A 14,211-nucleotide genomic window follows, 5' to 3' on the forward strand; every position below is an offset into this window, starting at 1 on the left:
TACATTATATGCAACTAACACCCACAGCCAGAGCTAAGGGAAAACCTCCATCTCACTGATAAAGGCTATGCCATAGATAGAAGCTATTATAAAAATCCTGTTATCATTCACTTTACAAAACAAAGGGGGAGTGGGGGCAAAAATCTGGCACTGGCTATAGAAGAAAACCTCCACAGTCTGAGTGAATAAGGAAAAAGGAATTCATCATCTCCTGCATGATTAAGAAGTTTGCTTTTAGCTTCCATTTTTTTTTCTTCTCAAAACTGGCCTTATTAAAAATAAAACAAAGGCAAATTGCTCTGATGGCTATTCCAGCCTCTGTCAGTGATGTATACTGGGAAATGGAGCAAGTCCATGTGACCTCTGTCCTCCATAGCTTTGAGATAATAATGGTATATTTTAGAAGAAGTGCTTGAACTATGAGTGAGAAGTGCTGTATGCCAGCTCTCTCATTACAAAAACTTACTATGGAAAAACTTGGGCCTTCTGAAACCATCTCAGGCTATTGAAGGAAAGAAAATGGCACTTGCTCATACAGAGGTAATTCAGGCGTGTTATTTAACAGTAGCTTCTGGTACACTTACAAATTCGACTGTAGCATCATGAATTGCAGAAGGTATAGAAGTTTTATGTCTCTAAGGTCCTGTTCTTCTATCAATGGTGATGAAAAGCACTGCTGATAGCACAAAGCTATGCGGCAACATACAATTCAAGAAGTATCTTGCTATTTCAAGTTTTGTCCTTTTTTTTTTTCTTTTTTTTTCCCCCTCATGTTGGGGAAAGCATCACACTTCACATTCGCCAGGTTATTCAAGTTCAGTCACTTACTTCTGAGAAACTTCAGCTTCTTTTTTTGTGTCTCCTCAACTTACTCTTCCTCTACAGTGTAAATGACCACATCAGGGTAAAGCAGCAGGCTCTAAAGGTAAAGTAAAGCTACAAAAACAATATACTGGTTACTTAACAACACGATGAGTGTTTTCCTTTAGAAGCATCAGTAGGCTGTGATTTTGGATTTGGATCATTTACAGAATTGGTGAAGAAAAGCCTTAAACAGATTTAAGGAGATGCTTAAACTTCTAAGCTTCTCTTTAGCTCTTGCAAATGTAGTAAATCCATTGTTTGATGGCACTCTCTTTCCGCAGACCTCCTTAAAGAAGGTGACAAGTGGTGAAATGGAAGTTTCTGAAGTCCTATAAATCACAGGGTATAGTTTGATGATGCGGCTAAACTTACCTAAAGCTCTCTGCTTTAAAAAGGGCACAGCTCTCCCTCCTGGAGCTCTTGGATACTATCAGATCCCTTCCTGAGTGGACTCATGTTGCTTGAACTGCAAGGCAGATTTAATTTCTCACCCCCACTGCCCAGAAATCTTTTATCTTGTGGAACTGAGCTGGAAATGATCTGTCAAATGCTAAAGACACTGTAGGATGAGAATATATAGGAACTGACCATAGCAGATCAGCTGCCACCTTATTGAACCATACTCCAAAACCTGAACTCCGTAACAAATCCTAGTGAATTTCAGTTTACTGCTGTCTAACTGGGTAGCTGGTGTGTCTGGATTCTCCCCCCTGCAAAAACACATCTGGTAAGTGTCCTTGTTTTCTGAAATTCCTGGCGATGACAGATGATTGAATACTGTCATTGTAGAAAGAACAGAAATGCATCAGGTAGGTATTAGTTTCTGTGTTGAGATCTATTAAGTAGATAAAAAATACCAACAAGTTTCTCTAGCGCTTATTACAGACTATTCTACTTAAACAGCTGACTTTTCCTTAATCTTTCTTCTCTTCCTGAAAATATATTTAACTTAGGCATTGTCTGCCTACTTCACATCCCTTCGTTGCCAATAATGCATTAACAGAACTGCACTAACCCTTGATAAAAAGGTACTGTCGTATGCTGCATGTGATACATGCAGACAGAACTGAAATGTGATTCCTTTCTGTCAGAAAGCATAACAACTGGACTCAGTTACAACAGAACTCTGAGCACTGTGATCCCCTACCAGTGATACATGTTTTCTCTGTTCACTGGATTTATGACAGAGAATGAGGTCACAAGCATCCCTAAGGAGGGCAAAACACCACGTATGACCAATGATTTTTTAAGAACATAACTGAACTCTAAGGGAAAAGTCCAATATCATTGGCCAGGAAATTTTTAAAGACACGCTTAACATTTCTCACTTTCATTTTATACTCTGAAAGTAGTAGCACTCAGAAAGACATGGTTGGAGTTAATAAATGCCATTTTCATTACCGACTTGGTTCTTTTGGCTCAATTATCATTCACTATTTTTTCTTGTTTCTGGCAGTAACTCAAGTACTAAGGAGAACAACACTTGCTTGAGTAGATAAAACAACCTTAAGTACAACATATGTACATCCCATTAGAAGAAAAATAAACTATTCAGTGTTCATGTGTTTGTGACAGCTGTACCAGATTGTGGTAATTGTTCTATAGATATGACTCTCTTTCAGTGAGTGTGCTGTCTTTAATCAATCACCCTTTTAATTTACAGTAAATGCCCTGTTTCTTGTCTGTTTCAAATGAACATTTCAGCTAGAGTCTTACAGACTTCTTCAAAGAAGTCTCTTACAGACCTACAGCTTACACATAGTAACAATCTTAAACACCATGGTGGGTTGACCCTGGCTGGACACCAGGTGCCCATCGAAGTTTCTCCATCACTGCACCTTCTCAGCTGGACAGGCAAGAGAAAATACATAAAATAATAAATAAAATAATAAATTAAAAATAAAATAATAAAAGTCTTGTGGGTCAGGAGAGATCAGTTCCTGTCATGGACAAAACAGACTCAGCTTGGGAAAACTACCATTCAAATCAGAGTAGGATAATGAGAAACTAAACCAAAAAAAAACCCACCCCAATTTAAAAACACCTTCTTCCCACCATTCCTCCCAGGCTCAGCTGCACTCCCGATTTCTCTGCCTTCTCTCCCCCAGCAATGCAGGGGGACAAGGACTGGAGATTGTAATCAGTTCCATATTGTCTCTACTGCTCCTTCCTCCTCAGGGGGAGGACTCCTCACACTCCTCCCATGCTCCAGGATCCTTCCCACAGGAGGCAGTCCTGCACAAACTTCCTCAACATGAGTCCCTCCCACAGGCTACAGTTCTTCACAAACTGCTCCAGCATGGGTCCCTTCCATGGGGTACAGCGCTTCACAAACAGACTGCTCCAGCGTGGGTCCTCCACAGAGCCACAAGTCCTGCCAGGAGCCTGCTCCATCGTGGGCTTCCCATGGGGTCACAGTCTCCTTTGGGCATCCACCTACTCCAGTGTGGGGTCTTCCACGAGCCGTGGGCGGCCATCTGCTGCACTGTGGACCTCACTGGGTTGCAGGGGATTCTCTGCTCCAGCAGCTGGAGCACCTTCTCCCCCTCCTTCTTCACTGACCTTGGTGTCTGCAGAGCTGTTCCTCTCACATATTCTCACTTCTCTCTCAGCTGCAGTTGCCCAGGTTTTTTCTCCCTTCTGAAATATGTTATCAGAGAGGCATGCCACAGTCGCTGGTGGGCTCGGCCTTGGCCAGCGGCAGGTCTGTTCTGGAGCCAGCTGGCACTGGCTCTGTCAGACACATGGGAAGCTTCAAGCAGCTTCTCACAGAAGCCACCCCTGTAGCTCACCCACTACCAGCACCCTGCCCTACAAATCCAATACAAACACATTTCACTTTATCTGCCGTGATGGAGCAGCATTTATTCTGTCAATAAAAAGCCAGCCTAGGATAGCAGCAAATGAATGGAACAGAAAATGTTGCTACAGGTGCAGCTGGGCTGGATGATTAATACAAAATAGAATACAAATCACTCAAGTTTTTTACTACACTGGTACTATATGTTCTAAGAAATGTAAGGCCATATAACAAATACTGCTTTTTCACACAATTTATGTTTGCACAGTCCTTTCAGATACACACCAGAGCAGCTGAATTTTCTTCACTGGTTTCCATCATTTTGCAACTCCAGCTTCATAAGCTGGTCCTCAAACTTTTGAATGTCTACTTGATGCTTCATCAGGAACTTCCCATTTAAATGAAAAACAGGTATGTCATATTTATATTTATCAAACCATGCTGAGTTCTCTGGAAGGGTAATATCCACTTCTTGCAAGATAAACTGTGACGGAAAATAAGTATGTTAGTAGCTACTGGACACTGAAAAACCATACCTGCTTGTCTTTTGATCAATATTTTTTTTCAGAAATACAAGGGTTGTTTATTGGTGTTTTTACATTTATTCTTCCATGTCGTAGACAACTGCCCATTTTGTGGATACAAAAGGCACATAGCCACAATCCTTGGCTGCATATCTGAAAAGGACTCTCTACCTAGTCCAGAACAACATTCCTCATCCTCTGTGCAGAACCACTCCCCTGTGAGCACCACCAACAAATATGCCTCTGGCAACACAACAGTTGCCTGTTGGGCAGCATAGTGCAACCCTCTTAATGGTCTGTTAAGTTTCTTCCTTCAAGAAAGTGATCAAAACCCACTTGAAGAATAGCAATCACCTATAGTTTAAATATTTGAAGTCCCACTCACTAAAATCCTTCCCAAATTATATCATTACCTGCTTCATAACAGTTGTAAATTCCTCTGTCAGAAAAGGCAATAGTATTTACAAAAGCAGAGATTTTAAAAATAGTTGTGACAAAGTGTACATTGGTTTAGTTTGCCAATACTTATGAGTAGCATTGTCACAGAATGGTTTTGGATAATGAGTTTTATGGAAATCAGTGCTGAAATTGTCTTGATGAGGTCACCCAAGAAATAATAATAGATGCAAATAAATCCAAGCCATTTTCTTTTACAAAGAAAGAATCCTGATTAACTGTTCTTTATATACAGAAAATACATACAGTATTGTAATACATTACCCTTCTCTTATATGGCTCAAGCACCTCTTTTGCTTCATCACATAGAGGGCATGGTTTCTAAAAGAAAATATTCAGACCAACTTAAAGCATGCAGTAAAACACAAAGATCATTTGTACCATAAAGTAACGTGCTCAGACTGGAGTGATCACCACTATAAATGTGGGTTCCCTCCCCCATACCACCCTGTCTTACTGCTTTCTAAATCATTATCAGTGCAGCATGGTTGAGAAGAAAATAAATTATTCAGCCACAGAATTTAATTATTTCTCACTTGCTTTTATTTTTCTCATGATACAAATTAACAGTTTTCAACAGCTCTTCCAAAGGCTGATTCAAGGGCATGATTTGGAAGGACATTTACTGACCCCTTCTTTTGGTCAGCAACAATGACTATCCAAAGCACTGCCATCGCTAGCTGAAAACAACTGCAGGTACCACTCTGACAGAAGAATGTCCCTTGGTAGAAGGTGAATGAGGAAGTCGCATGAGTAATTTCTAATCTGTTTCAGACTGAGTCACTTGGGTCAGTTCATATAGCAAAAGAAGGTGATTTAAGACAATCTGGCTGACTTTGCCTGAAAGGAATTAAGCATGATTCTCCAACCTGCAGAGCTGCGAGGACAGTAAACTCCAGCAGGGAGATCTAGCAAACAGCTGCATTGTTTTGACCAGTGGTGGAGTCAAAGAAAACCTCTCATTTTGAAAACTCCCTGATCTTCCACTATAGTTATGCAGCTGACTTCTGCTGATCACACATCATGATCATTAGAGCGTTCATACCTGACAAGGTGACTCACATGAAAGTGTGTTGCTTCAGTGTTTGTAATGGCAGAATTTATCCTGTAATTCATGTAGCAAAGTATACAGTGGTGAAGGTGATGGCTCTGTCATTCTCCTATGAAGTACCTCTCACAGCTGGAAAAGACCTCCTCTCCCTCCCACTTAAAGTCTTCCTAAGTCTTGTTTAAACATGGAATCAATCTGAAACAGCTACTTCTTATCTCCTTCGTGTGAATTAATTTGGATTAAATACTCTACTTTTAATTCACATCTAATCTAAATTGTCTTTCCCATACAGACAAGTCCTTGTGCTCTGAAAACCTGTGTAAGATGTTAAAGATCAACAGTGCTGCATTCTTACTAGTTCTTGTTGCTTTTGGAGGGACTGATATACCTCATACTGGTGACTGAAAGGAACGTCCCAGAATCCTGCACATCAGTTTTGTAAAGTGCCAAGCTCCTTACAGTTAAAGCAGGATATAATCAGTTCCACTAGGCCTGTAGAGAGCCTTCTAACGTAGCAGTCACATAAAGCATTTGACAAACTAAGCTGACTCTTAGCAAAGAATATGTTTTTATTGCTCTGATGGCAAGATTAAGCACTATGTAGTACTAATAACATTGGAACTGGTTTAAAATCAGATAGTGAACCATTTCAACTATCAGTGAAATCTGTTTAATAATAAATAAAATAAATACTTAAAAATAGACAGTCCATTTATATTAGTATATATTCTTCAGTAGAACAGTGCAATAGTAGGTCTCTGCCATCACTTTTTTTTTTGTTAATTTGTAATTTTTATGTTTTTTTAAAAAAATTTATGCTAATTTGTAATAGGGCTGCCTGGATAAAGCTGTCCTGGACAACCTCTCTCATATGTGTATTACGGTGGCAAAAAGGATTCCTACTGCTGAGGTAGTAAAAAATCCCTTCCCAAACTGACATATGCTGTGCTGATAGCTAGATCTGTTAGACAATACACATGTGGAAGGGACAATTTCATTTCTACAGATAACTGCCATTTGTGCTGCATACTTAGACTGCAGGTTTGTGGTCATTTTAAGCTGGCAATGATGCTGAAGGAAGCAGATCCATCTTCCTGTCACTGCTTCTTTTGTGCTGCCATAAGTAATCAAACATCTAATCAAACAGCTGCACAGCAAAGCTAGACAGGACAAGTGATCTGAGTTAACAGTAACCTTGCAAAAAAAGATTTTTTTTTTTTTAACTTGGAGCAGCTGTTGCATGAATGTTTGCATGGGCATAAAAGGAGTCTGCCAGGGGAAAACCATTTGGCAGTGCTAGCTTCTGCTGGCTGCAGAAGTCATAGCTCCCTCCTGCCTTCTCTTTTCTCCTTATTCTTAAGAACAGGGATGAGGGAAAAAGGAGTTAATTGGAATAAAATAAGAGTGGATTAGATTATTTTAAAGTAGATTTTGCTTTGCAATTGCCAGTGGTATCAGACATCAAAAACATTTTAAGTTAAAAACACATTCAACAATAGCCCACTTTGGAGAACTACTTGAACTCTATCAGAACTTGAACGCTATTAGAAAAATTGATTTCATACAGTGTCTTAACTAGTTAGAAATTTTAAGACACAAAAGTAATACAAATAACTTTTTTCCAATTATTAACCCAAAGATAAGCTCATTATTTCCTACCTTATCACATTTGGATTATGAATGAGTTGATGCTGAATCAGGCAGGAGAGCGAGCTGTGGCAGCTTGTGTTGCTCTGATTAATAAACAGATGGTGAGCTTTTATTTGTAAACGGACTGTAGTGTCACTGAGACACAACTACGCTGAAATCTTGTTGGTTGTAACTACTGGCTTGCTACAGTAAGAGTATGACTATGCTATAAAGCCTGGTGTAAAAGACACCCCCAGAGCAAACTGCACAATACTGTAAAAGTTTGAAGTGGACAAAAAGCAAGGACAAGCCATTTCATCAGGAATCCACTGATAAATATGCAGTCTTGCCTAGCTTTATTCTGTAAACAACTTTTACCTTGGTGAATAAAGTCAGCACTGGCTTATTTGTGCTGGCTGAACAGAGTTGTCTCCCCAGCGGACTGGATAAATGTCTTGCTAGTTGCAATGTTCTGCTCAGAAAACACAGCACCATTGTCCTGTTAAGGAAAAAAGAAAATGTTCAATTGTTTTGTGGCAACCCATAGCTCATGAAATTTAATGTTAAGACAAATATGATACTTCAAACGCAGTTCTAAAATACACACAATCAAACCATTTTCTCAGGATTTTTATGTTCATGGTACCAACATATTAATCAGAAAAATGGTTTACTATGCAGCAGGCCAGAAACACTGCATAGCTCAAAAAGTTTAGTTCAATTTAGAAAAAAACACCAATGCTACCTTGCTTAAATGCCTCTTTTAAATTTCTTAACAAAAATGCTGACATAAATGCATTCCACTGTTTCAACTGCATATATGCCTGTAAAAATTACATGATATTAACAAAATGCAAAGTGCTGTGCTTTGAACATCCGTAATCTTGCTGCACTGCTTGACATATTCTACTTACTCAAATTATTCCATGAAAAAACTGATCTGTACCTAATCAGAAGATGAATACAATGCTTTTTGCTAGTGAGTAAAAAGCTGCAGCAAAGGCAATTTAACTTGGTAATATTAAAAGCACACGCATTACCCTGAGGCCTTCCTGCAACATAAAATTAATTAATGAAAGATGTTGATGGATTTGTGATTTCTTTGGGAGAGTTTAAGTAAATTTAGTGTTGTTGAGGGATGCCACACTGGAGCCCTGAAGGCACCTATTCATAATAACACTAACAACAGTGCTTTCTCCAAACTCGTGTCTTAATGGGACCTTTACAAGGCATTTTAGGACTGAAAGCAAAAACCAGAGCAAAAGGGAGTCTGCATAGAGACTATTGGCAGATGCGACACTTGACATCAGAATTTACACCGCGGAAATTAAGTCCTTTTACAGATGCCAAACTGCTTCTGTACCGTATCTGTTCAGGCATGACTTACCCGTAGTTCTAACTACAGCTGACCACAAACACGCAATGTAATGGCACAAGTTCAAACAACTTAAGTGCAAGCAGGACTACATTGTGACTGACAATCACGTTTTAGGATGTTCAGTAAAAAAGAGCCTAGTGCATTTACAGAACCTCTCAGTACTAATATTACACAGTTCTGTTTTAAGAAAGACAGTTTAGCTAGCATAACTGCTAAGGAAGGACAAAATATTGCAGTGGACTCTAAAATTAAGGGTGCTTAATTGTTATGTTTCTAAGCAACAACCACAAGGAAAATCAAATGGGTGACATGACACTGCTTCACCAGCCTTACTGCAGTGTCAAAGACACCTTTTTTCCCCAAAGGACCCTGGTAAGGGTAACTTGCCATATTTCTAGAAGAAGCTTCAACAGAGAAAATACAAAGAAAAGGTACTACCTTTCAAAAATTATAGTCTGAATTATCAAATTTCAGATGGTAGGAAATAATTATTTTCTTTTTCAATTTGTTTTTTTTCTTTGACCATGTAAAAATAAAGTTGTCTAAACCAGAGTATTCTGCAATGAATGGGATTTGTGTTTACTGTTTAGTTTGGAACAGAAAGGGTTCTTCATCTGGATGTGTCAGGCTTGATACTAGTAAAAGTCAGCTGCAGGGACAGAGTGGTATGCTTGCTGTTAGTGCAAAGTTGCTGGTGACCGGCACAGCACACACTGCCATTGGTCATAGACCTTGGAAGTTACTGCTGTTGTTTTACTTAGCCAGGTCGAAATCTGATTGTCTGGGATTTTACACAATAAGTGCAAAAATAAGCTTGCAACCTTTTGGAAAAATGCAAATCTGGATGCCAGTAAATAGCCTCAGTCTCAGTCATACTTGGAGATTTTTACATCCACAGGAAATAGGTGCCCAGAATGGATGTGATCTTGGCATTAAAAAAAAAAAGAAAATAAAAAAATCACAACATGTCAGCTTACTCACATGCATGATAAAAATGTCAAAACAAATAATTTGCATTCTTGCAAGTTTTTAAATGAATACTTTTGTTGCCAGCCTACCAAGCCAAATTTTGTGCCTTAAAAACAAGGAAAGCACTCCCAAAATGTTCTGTGAACAGTGGAATTAATAAAGCCTAGATTTCCATGTACCTTATTCCCCCATATATACATGTATGTGTATAAAATGTCTCTGGTTCACTCTTTATGCCTCCTTTTTTGATCCCTCCACCCTCTGGTAAATTTGAGTCCAGTGGACAATTTCTAACAAAACATCAACTGAAGGGGCACAAGCAAGGCAGTATCAGTAGCTAAGCTTCAAGATCTCACAAAAAGAAAGAAGCTAACACAGTGTCTTACTTCTTTAAAAATTTTAAAGACTTATAAGCAATAATATCTTTGGAATTCAGGAAAAAATCTTCATTGCTGTGTACTACTACTGAAGCAAGAGGAAGTTGTTTCCAGAGTTAGCATAAGACTGCCTGAATGTTTTTATAAATAAGCTAAGAAAAACAGAATCCTGGCTGCCAATATAATCACCTATGTAGAATGATGCTAAGGCCATACTGTAATGCCAGTTACAAAAAGACTCAAAGGAGTAAACCTAATTCATAAAATGATACCACTCTCCATCCAGGCCCCTGTTATGCTCTGCTATTTCATCAGCAAAAAGGAGTCTGACACTTCTAACCTTGAGGGAGGGCAAGATTCTGTCAGATGGCATCATGTTCCCACTGTATAGATGATACAGCTTGACCTCCCTATGTTTCTGAAGCCCACAGCTGCCAGACAGCATCATTAGGAAGGCCAGCAGTCAGACCTGCTGCATTTAATCTGGGCTAAAAAACGGTGCAACTCCAGCCTCACAGAATTGCAACTATGGCTCTGCCCCCATAAGATGAAGTTAAAACATCATGCATAAAACCAAATAGCAGGGGTTTTGCACAGACACTGAACGGTTCTAATATTGTGAAGGGTTAAGTATAGCTGCTTGTGATCAGGAGCTGATGAAAGTGAATATCCAATCACTCATCAGGCAAATCTAGTGCAGCAGCTCAATCTGTCTGAACAGCATCCCAGAGCCACATGGGTGTTTAGTGTGTGCATAGTACCATCGTGTGAACAAGCAGGTTCCCAATACTGGCCTGCACTAAGCTGAGCAACATTGCTGGAATGCAGAGTTCCAGTGTCAGAGGTCATTTCCATGCTGGTTTCATCACTGACAAAGAGGAAGGAAAGTGTCTCACAGATATGCTAAGGTGTTCACATCCTGCTCATATCTGTAGCAGATCTGTCTTTTGTTATGGAGGAACTAAAATGCTAAAAGCATAGACAAAATCTTTCAGCATGATTATTCTAGAGCTCTCTTTAGCCTACCCCCAAGTAATTATAAAGATTTGTTTGAGGAAAAAAATTAATATGCAGATGTAAAGAAGGATGCTTGCAAACTTCAGAACTTTCCCTCCCCTATACTACAATGCCACAAAATCATTTAACAAATGATGCGTCCAAGTCTGGAGTTGGCCCATGCTGTATTTCACAAAGCCAAACTGGACTCATTTCCTGTTAACAGAATTTCCATCACCTAATAAATTCTTATCTGCTGCAAAAATAAAATGTGACACTAAAACTAACCATGACTTAGATGAGATAATTATCTATATAAACCTTATCTTGGCTTCAATCAAGGAAAGGCAAGCATGGCTGTCTTTTTCACTAACTGTAACTTTTAATGATGCTATATACTCTTAAACCTTGGCTTCAAGTCACCAACATACTCTTGCTCTGTGGTTCTCAATGTTTTACAGTCATTAATTATCGATATATTTATGTCTTGTTTCCCATGGATTTGTATACATATACACAAGGATGAAATTATTATGAACTTGCAGGCATCTGTCTGTATACACTTTGCATTAATGGAGTATTTGATTTTGGAAGCCTAACCTGGGTTTGACAGAGTAAAAGGATTTGTCTGGACAAATCACACCTCTTTTTGCAAGATAACAGTAACACATCAGAAACATGGGAAATGTTACATTGAAAATGTCCTAGAGGTATTCAGCTCTTTGTCCTCAAGAAACTTTGTAAGTGTGTATTAAACTGACTCCTACTCTCCATTTAATCCTCATTCTAGCATGACAAAAGGCGTATCAATGGAAAGCAAATGGGGACAGTAAGAGGGTGCAAATGTAAGAGCCTGCTGTTGTCAGTTTGATTGCTTACCAATTGCTGAACAACAAAATACGGTGCCACAGCAAGAGACGGAGGAGCACAAGTGAGTAGGGACACCAAGTCCTGTAGTCGAGATCCACACAAAGCTTTTACGTCAGCAGCTTTTCAGAGGAGGCATGCAAAATACAGGAAAATCTTGAACTTCTTTTTGCAAATGCACATAATTCTAAAGGTCTTTAAGGAAGAATCAGGTTTTTACATCAACCTAAAATTCAAAAACATCAATAATATCACTTGGTTCCATGAGGTGATGTTATATAATAATCAATGCATATTTCTACACATTTTCTCCTCCAAACCACAGTAATCCGGGGTAAATGCCACAAACCCATTGCATTCAACCCCCAAAAAACACGAAAAGTACAATTTCACCCTAATATTAAAAAAATCTTGCTTTGTGATGCCTCTAGAGGTGTCCATTCTAGACTCTGGTCCAAGGCATATGCTCCAAGTTTCAGTTTTGATTTAAAGAATCAGTCATCAATACGCGAGCTGAAGATATCTTTATTCGGCAGCGCTGGGTGCATAGAGGACCACTCCACCAAAGTCACGCACACCGAGGGGACTTTTCAGTCCCTTCTTTATACAGGCTACTCATACTTCATTCATTCATTCATTCAGTTTGATCATTCATCATTCAATTTGAAAAACAATCAGTAGGTTGCTGCAATGGCCACGAGAACACTCCTGGAGACTAAGGAACTTGCATAGACAATGGACCATTATCACAAAGTAAAATGATAATAGAGTTTAAAAGCCTGTTTAAAACACTTCCATTTGAAAACTCCTCAGCTAAACGACCCTTTGCCCCCCCCCCCCCCGGGCCGGGGCCGAGCCAAAAACCGGTCAAAGCGTATCCCGCGGTCTCCCGCTCCCTCCCGTGACAGCGTGCCCGTCGCTGCCCACAGGCTCGCCTGTAACAGCAGCGCCCTCTACAGACAGGTGGGTCAGAGCCCACCGCAACACCAGCGAGCGCCGGGGGCTCGCCCGCGCCGGCTGCCCGGGGCTCAGCCTGCAGCGCTGCGGCCCGCTCGCCCCCGCCCGGCTTCAGCCCTCCGCGGCGGCCGCCTCGGGCCCGGTGCGGGCGGGGGACCCGTCCCCGGCCTGCCGCACGGCCCGCACCGCCATCGCCGGGAAGGCCCCTGCGGCGGCCGTCCGGGCCCCGCGGCCTGGCGCGGCGCTCGGCACCAGGCGGCGTTAGGCCGGGCGGGCCGCGGGCGCGGACGGGGCGCTGCGCGCCGGTCTGGGCTTGCGGCAAGGGCCAGGGCTGCGGGCACCCACCTGGCGGCGGCGGCCTGCCACCTCCGTCCTCCCCCGGCACACTCCGAGGGGTGGCGGGCGAGGCCCTGCCGCCAAGGACGCGCTGCCCGGCGAGGCCGGCCTGGCGGGGGGCGGTGCCCTCCGCTCCTGCGGCGCCCCGCGCTGATAGGCCCGTCGGTCGGTCGGCCGCCCTTCGCCTCCGCCCCGCCCCGCCCCTCGCCTGGGGCCTCTCGCGAGCTCCCAGCTCCCCCGGCGCCTCCAGCTCCCCCGGCGCCTCCGTCTCCCCGAGCGCGCCTCCTGGTACGACACAACCCCGCTCAGGCCCTGCCGGCGGGGGGCGCTGCGCTGACTCCCGCCCACGTTCTCCCCGGGCCGCGGGATCCTGCGGCCGGCGCTGCCCAGCGTGCCAGGGGCTGAGAGCGCAGCCGGGGCCGGACGCCCTTCTTTCCTGCGGCACAGGGTTTTTGGCTTGCAGCATCAGCCCTGCGCCGCTCTGGCCCTCTGCTCCTCTTACTCCGGGCCCTCCGTTGTGTATCAAAAAGCGGCCAGCTGCCTCGTCATCTTCTCGGTCCCGGATGGATGTGCGAGACCTTAATTTTGGCCACCCACGCAGGCTGACAAAGGAATAGCTCTGGGTAGAATGGACACACACCCCCCACCCTGACCACACACCCCCACCCCACCCCCTATCCCCATTAAAGGTCACAGTAATGAAAGCACCTAGGGGTGGTAAGAGAAAGGTGTGAGGGAAATGCACTGAGAAATCATAGGCAGCATAGGTATAGAAAGGCAGAAATTTCCCCTAAGCAAAGGACCAGTCCTGCGGTTCTTTTGCTTGTGCTGCTTCTGTTGGATCCAAAGGGAGTAAGGGGGGCTTTAATTTAGTTTCTTTCCTTTGAAATTGTGATAAGTTTAATGTAATAAAAGAAAATGGGTCTAGATTGTCTTTTTGACAGTATGTGTTTCAGTTTTATTGAGACTTTCCACTTCCATGTGACTCAAGCAGCAGCACTGTAAAT

The 14,211-nt window shown here is 42.1% G+C and overlaps 1 protein-coding gene across 2 annotated transcripts; it reads right to left on the reverse strand.

Annotated features, from left to right (window-relative positions):
* Nucleotides 1-3,697: 3,697 nt before the first annotated feature.
* On the reverse strand, nt 3,698-13,337 carry CZH5orf63 (chromosome Z C5orf63 homolog). Of its 2 annotated transcripts, none has more exons than XM_040580348.1 (5): nt 13,214-13,337; nt 11,928-12,137; nt 7,703-7,835; nt 4,909-4,965; nt 3,698-4,148 (listed from the first exon to the last, which is right to left on the reverse strand). In XM_040580348.1, exons 3-5 carry the CDS (start codon nt 7,817-7,819, stop codon nt 3,969-3,971), a joined length of 354 nt encoding a protein of 117 aa, XP_040436282.1. In that variant the 5' UTR covers nt 7,820-7,835; nt 11,928-12,137; nt 13,214-13,337; the 3' UTR covers nt 3,698-3,968. The 2 variants fall into 2 exon arrangements, with proteins under 2 accessions (XP_040436282.1, XP_040436281.1); XM_040580347.1 differs by having other exon boundaries at nt 11,928-12,033; nt 13,214-13,336.
* Nucleotides 13,338-14,211: the final 874 nt, after the last annotated feature.

The sequence above is a fragment of the Falco naumanni genome, chromosome Z, assembly GCF_017639655.2.
Source record: "Falco naumanni isolate bFalNau1 chromosome Z, bFalNau1.pat, whole genome shotgun sequence".
NCBI classification, from domain to species: domain Eukaryota; kingdom Metazoa; phylum Chordata; class Aves; order Falconiformes; family Falconidae; genus Falco; species Falco naumanni.

Bases quoted from the DNA above. Each gene is read 5' to 3' on its own strand.
- CZH5orf63 (XM_040580348.1), bottom strand. From the start codon at position 7,819: ATGGTGCTGTGTTTTCTGAGCAGAACATTGCAACTAGCAAGACATTTA. The intron at 4,966-7,702 runs GTAAAAGTTGTT...ATTTTCTTTTAG, and splicing joins TGCTGACTTTATTCACCAAG to AAACCATGCCCTCTATGTGA. The intron at 4,149-4,908 runs GTAATGTATTAC...TTTCCGTCACAG, and splicing joins TTGAGCCATATAAGAGAAGG to TTTATCTTGCAAGAAGTGGA.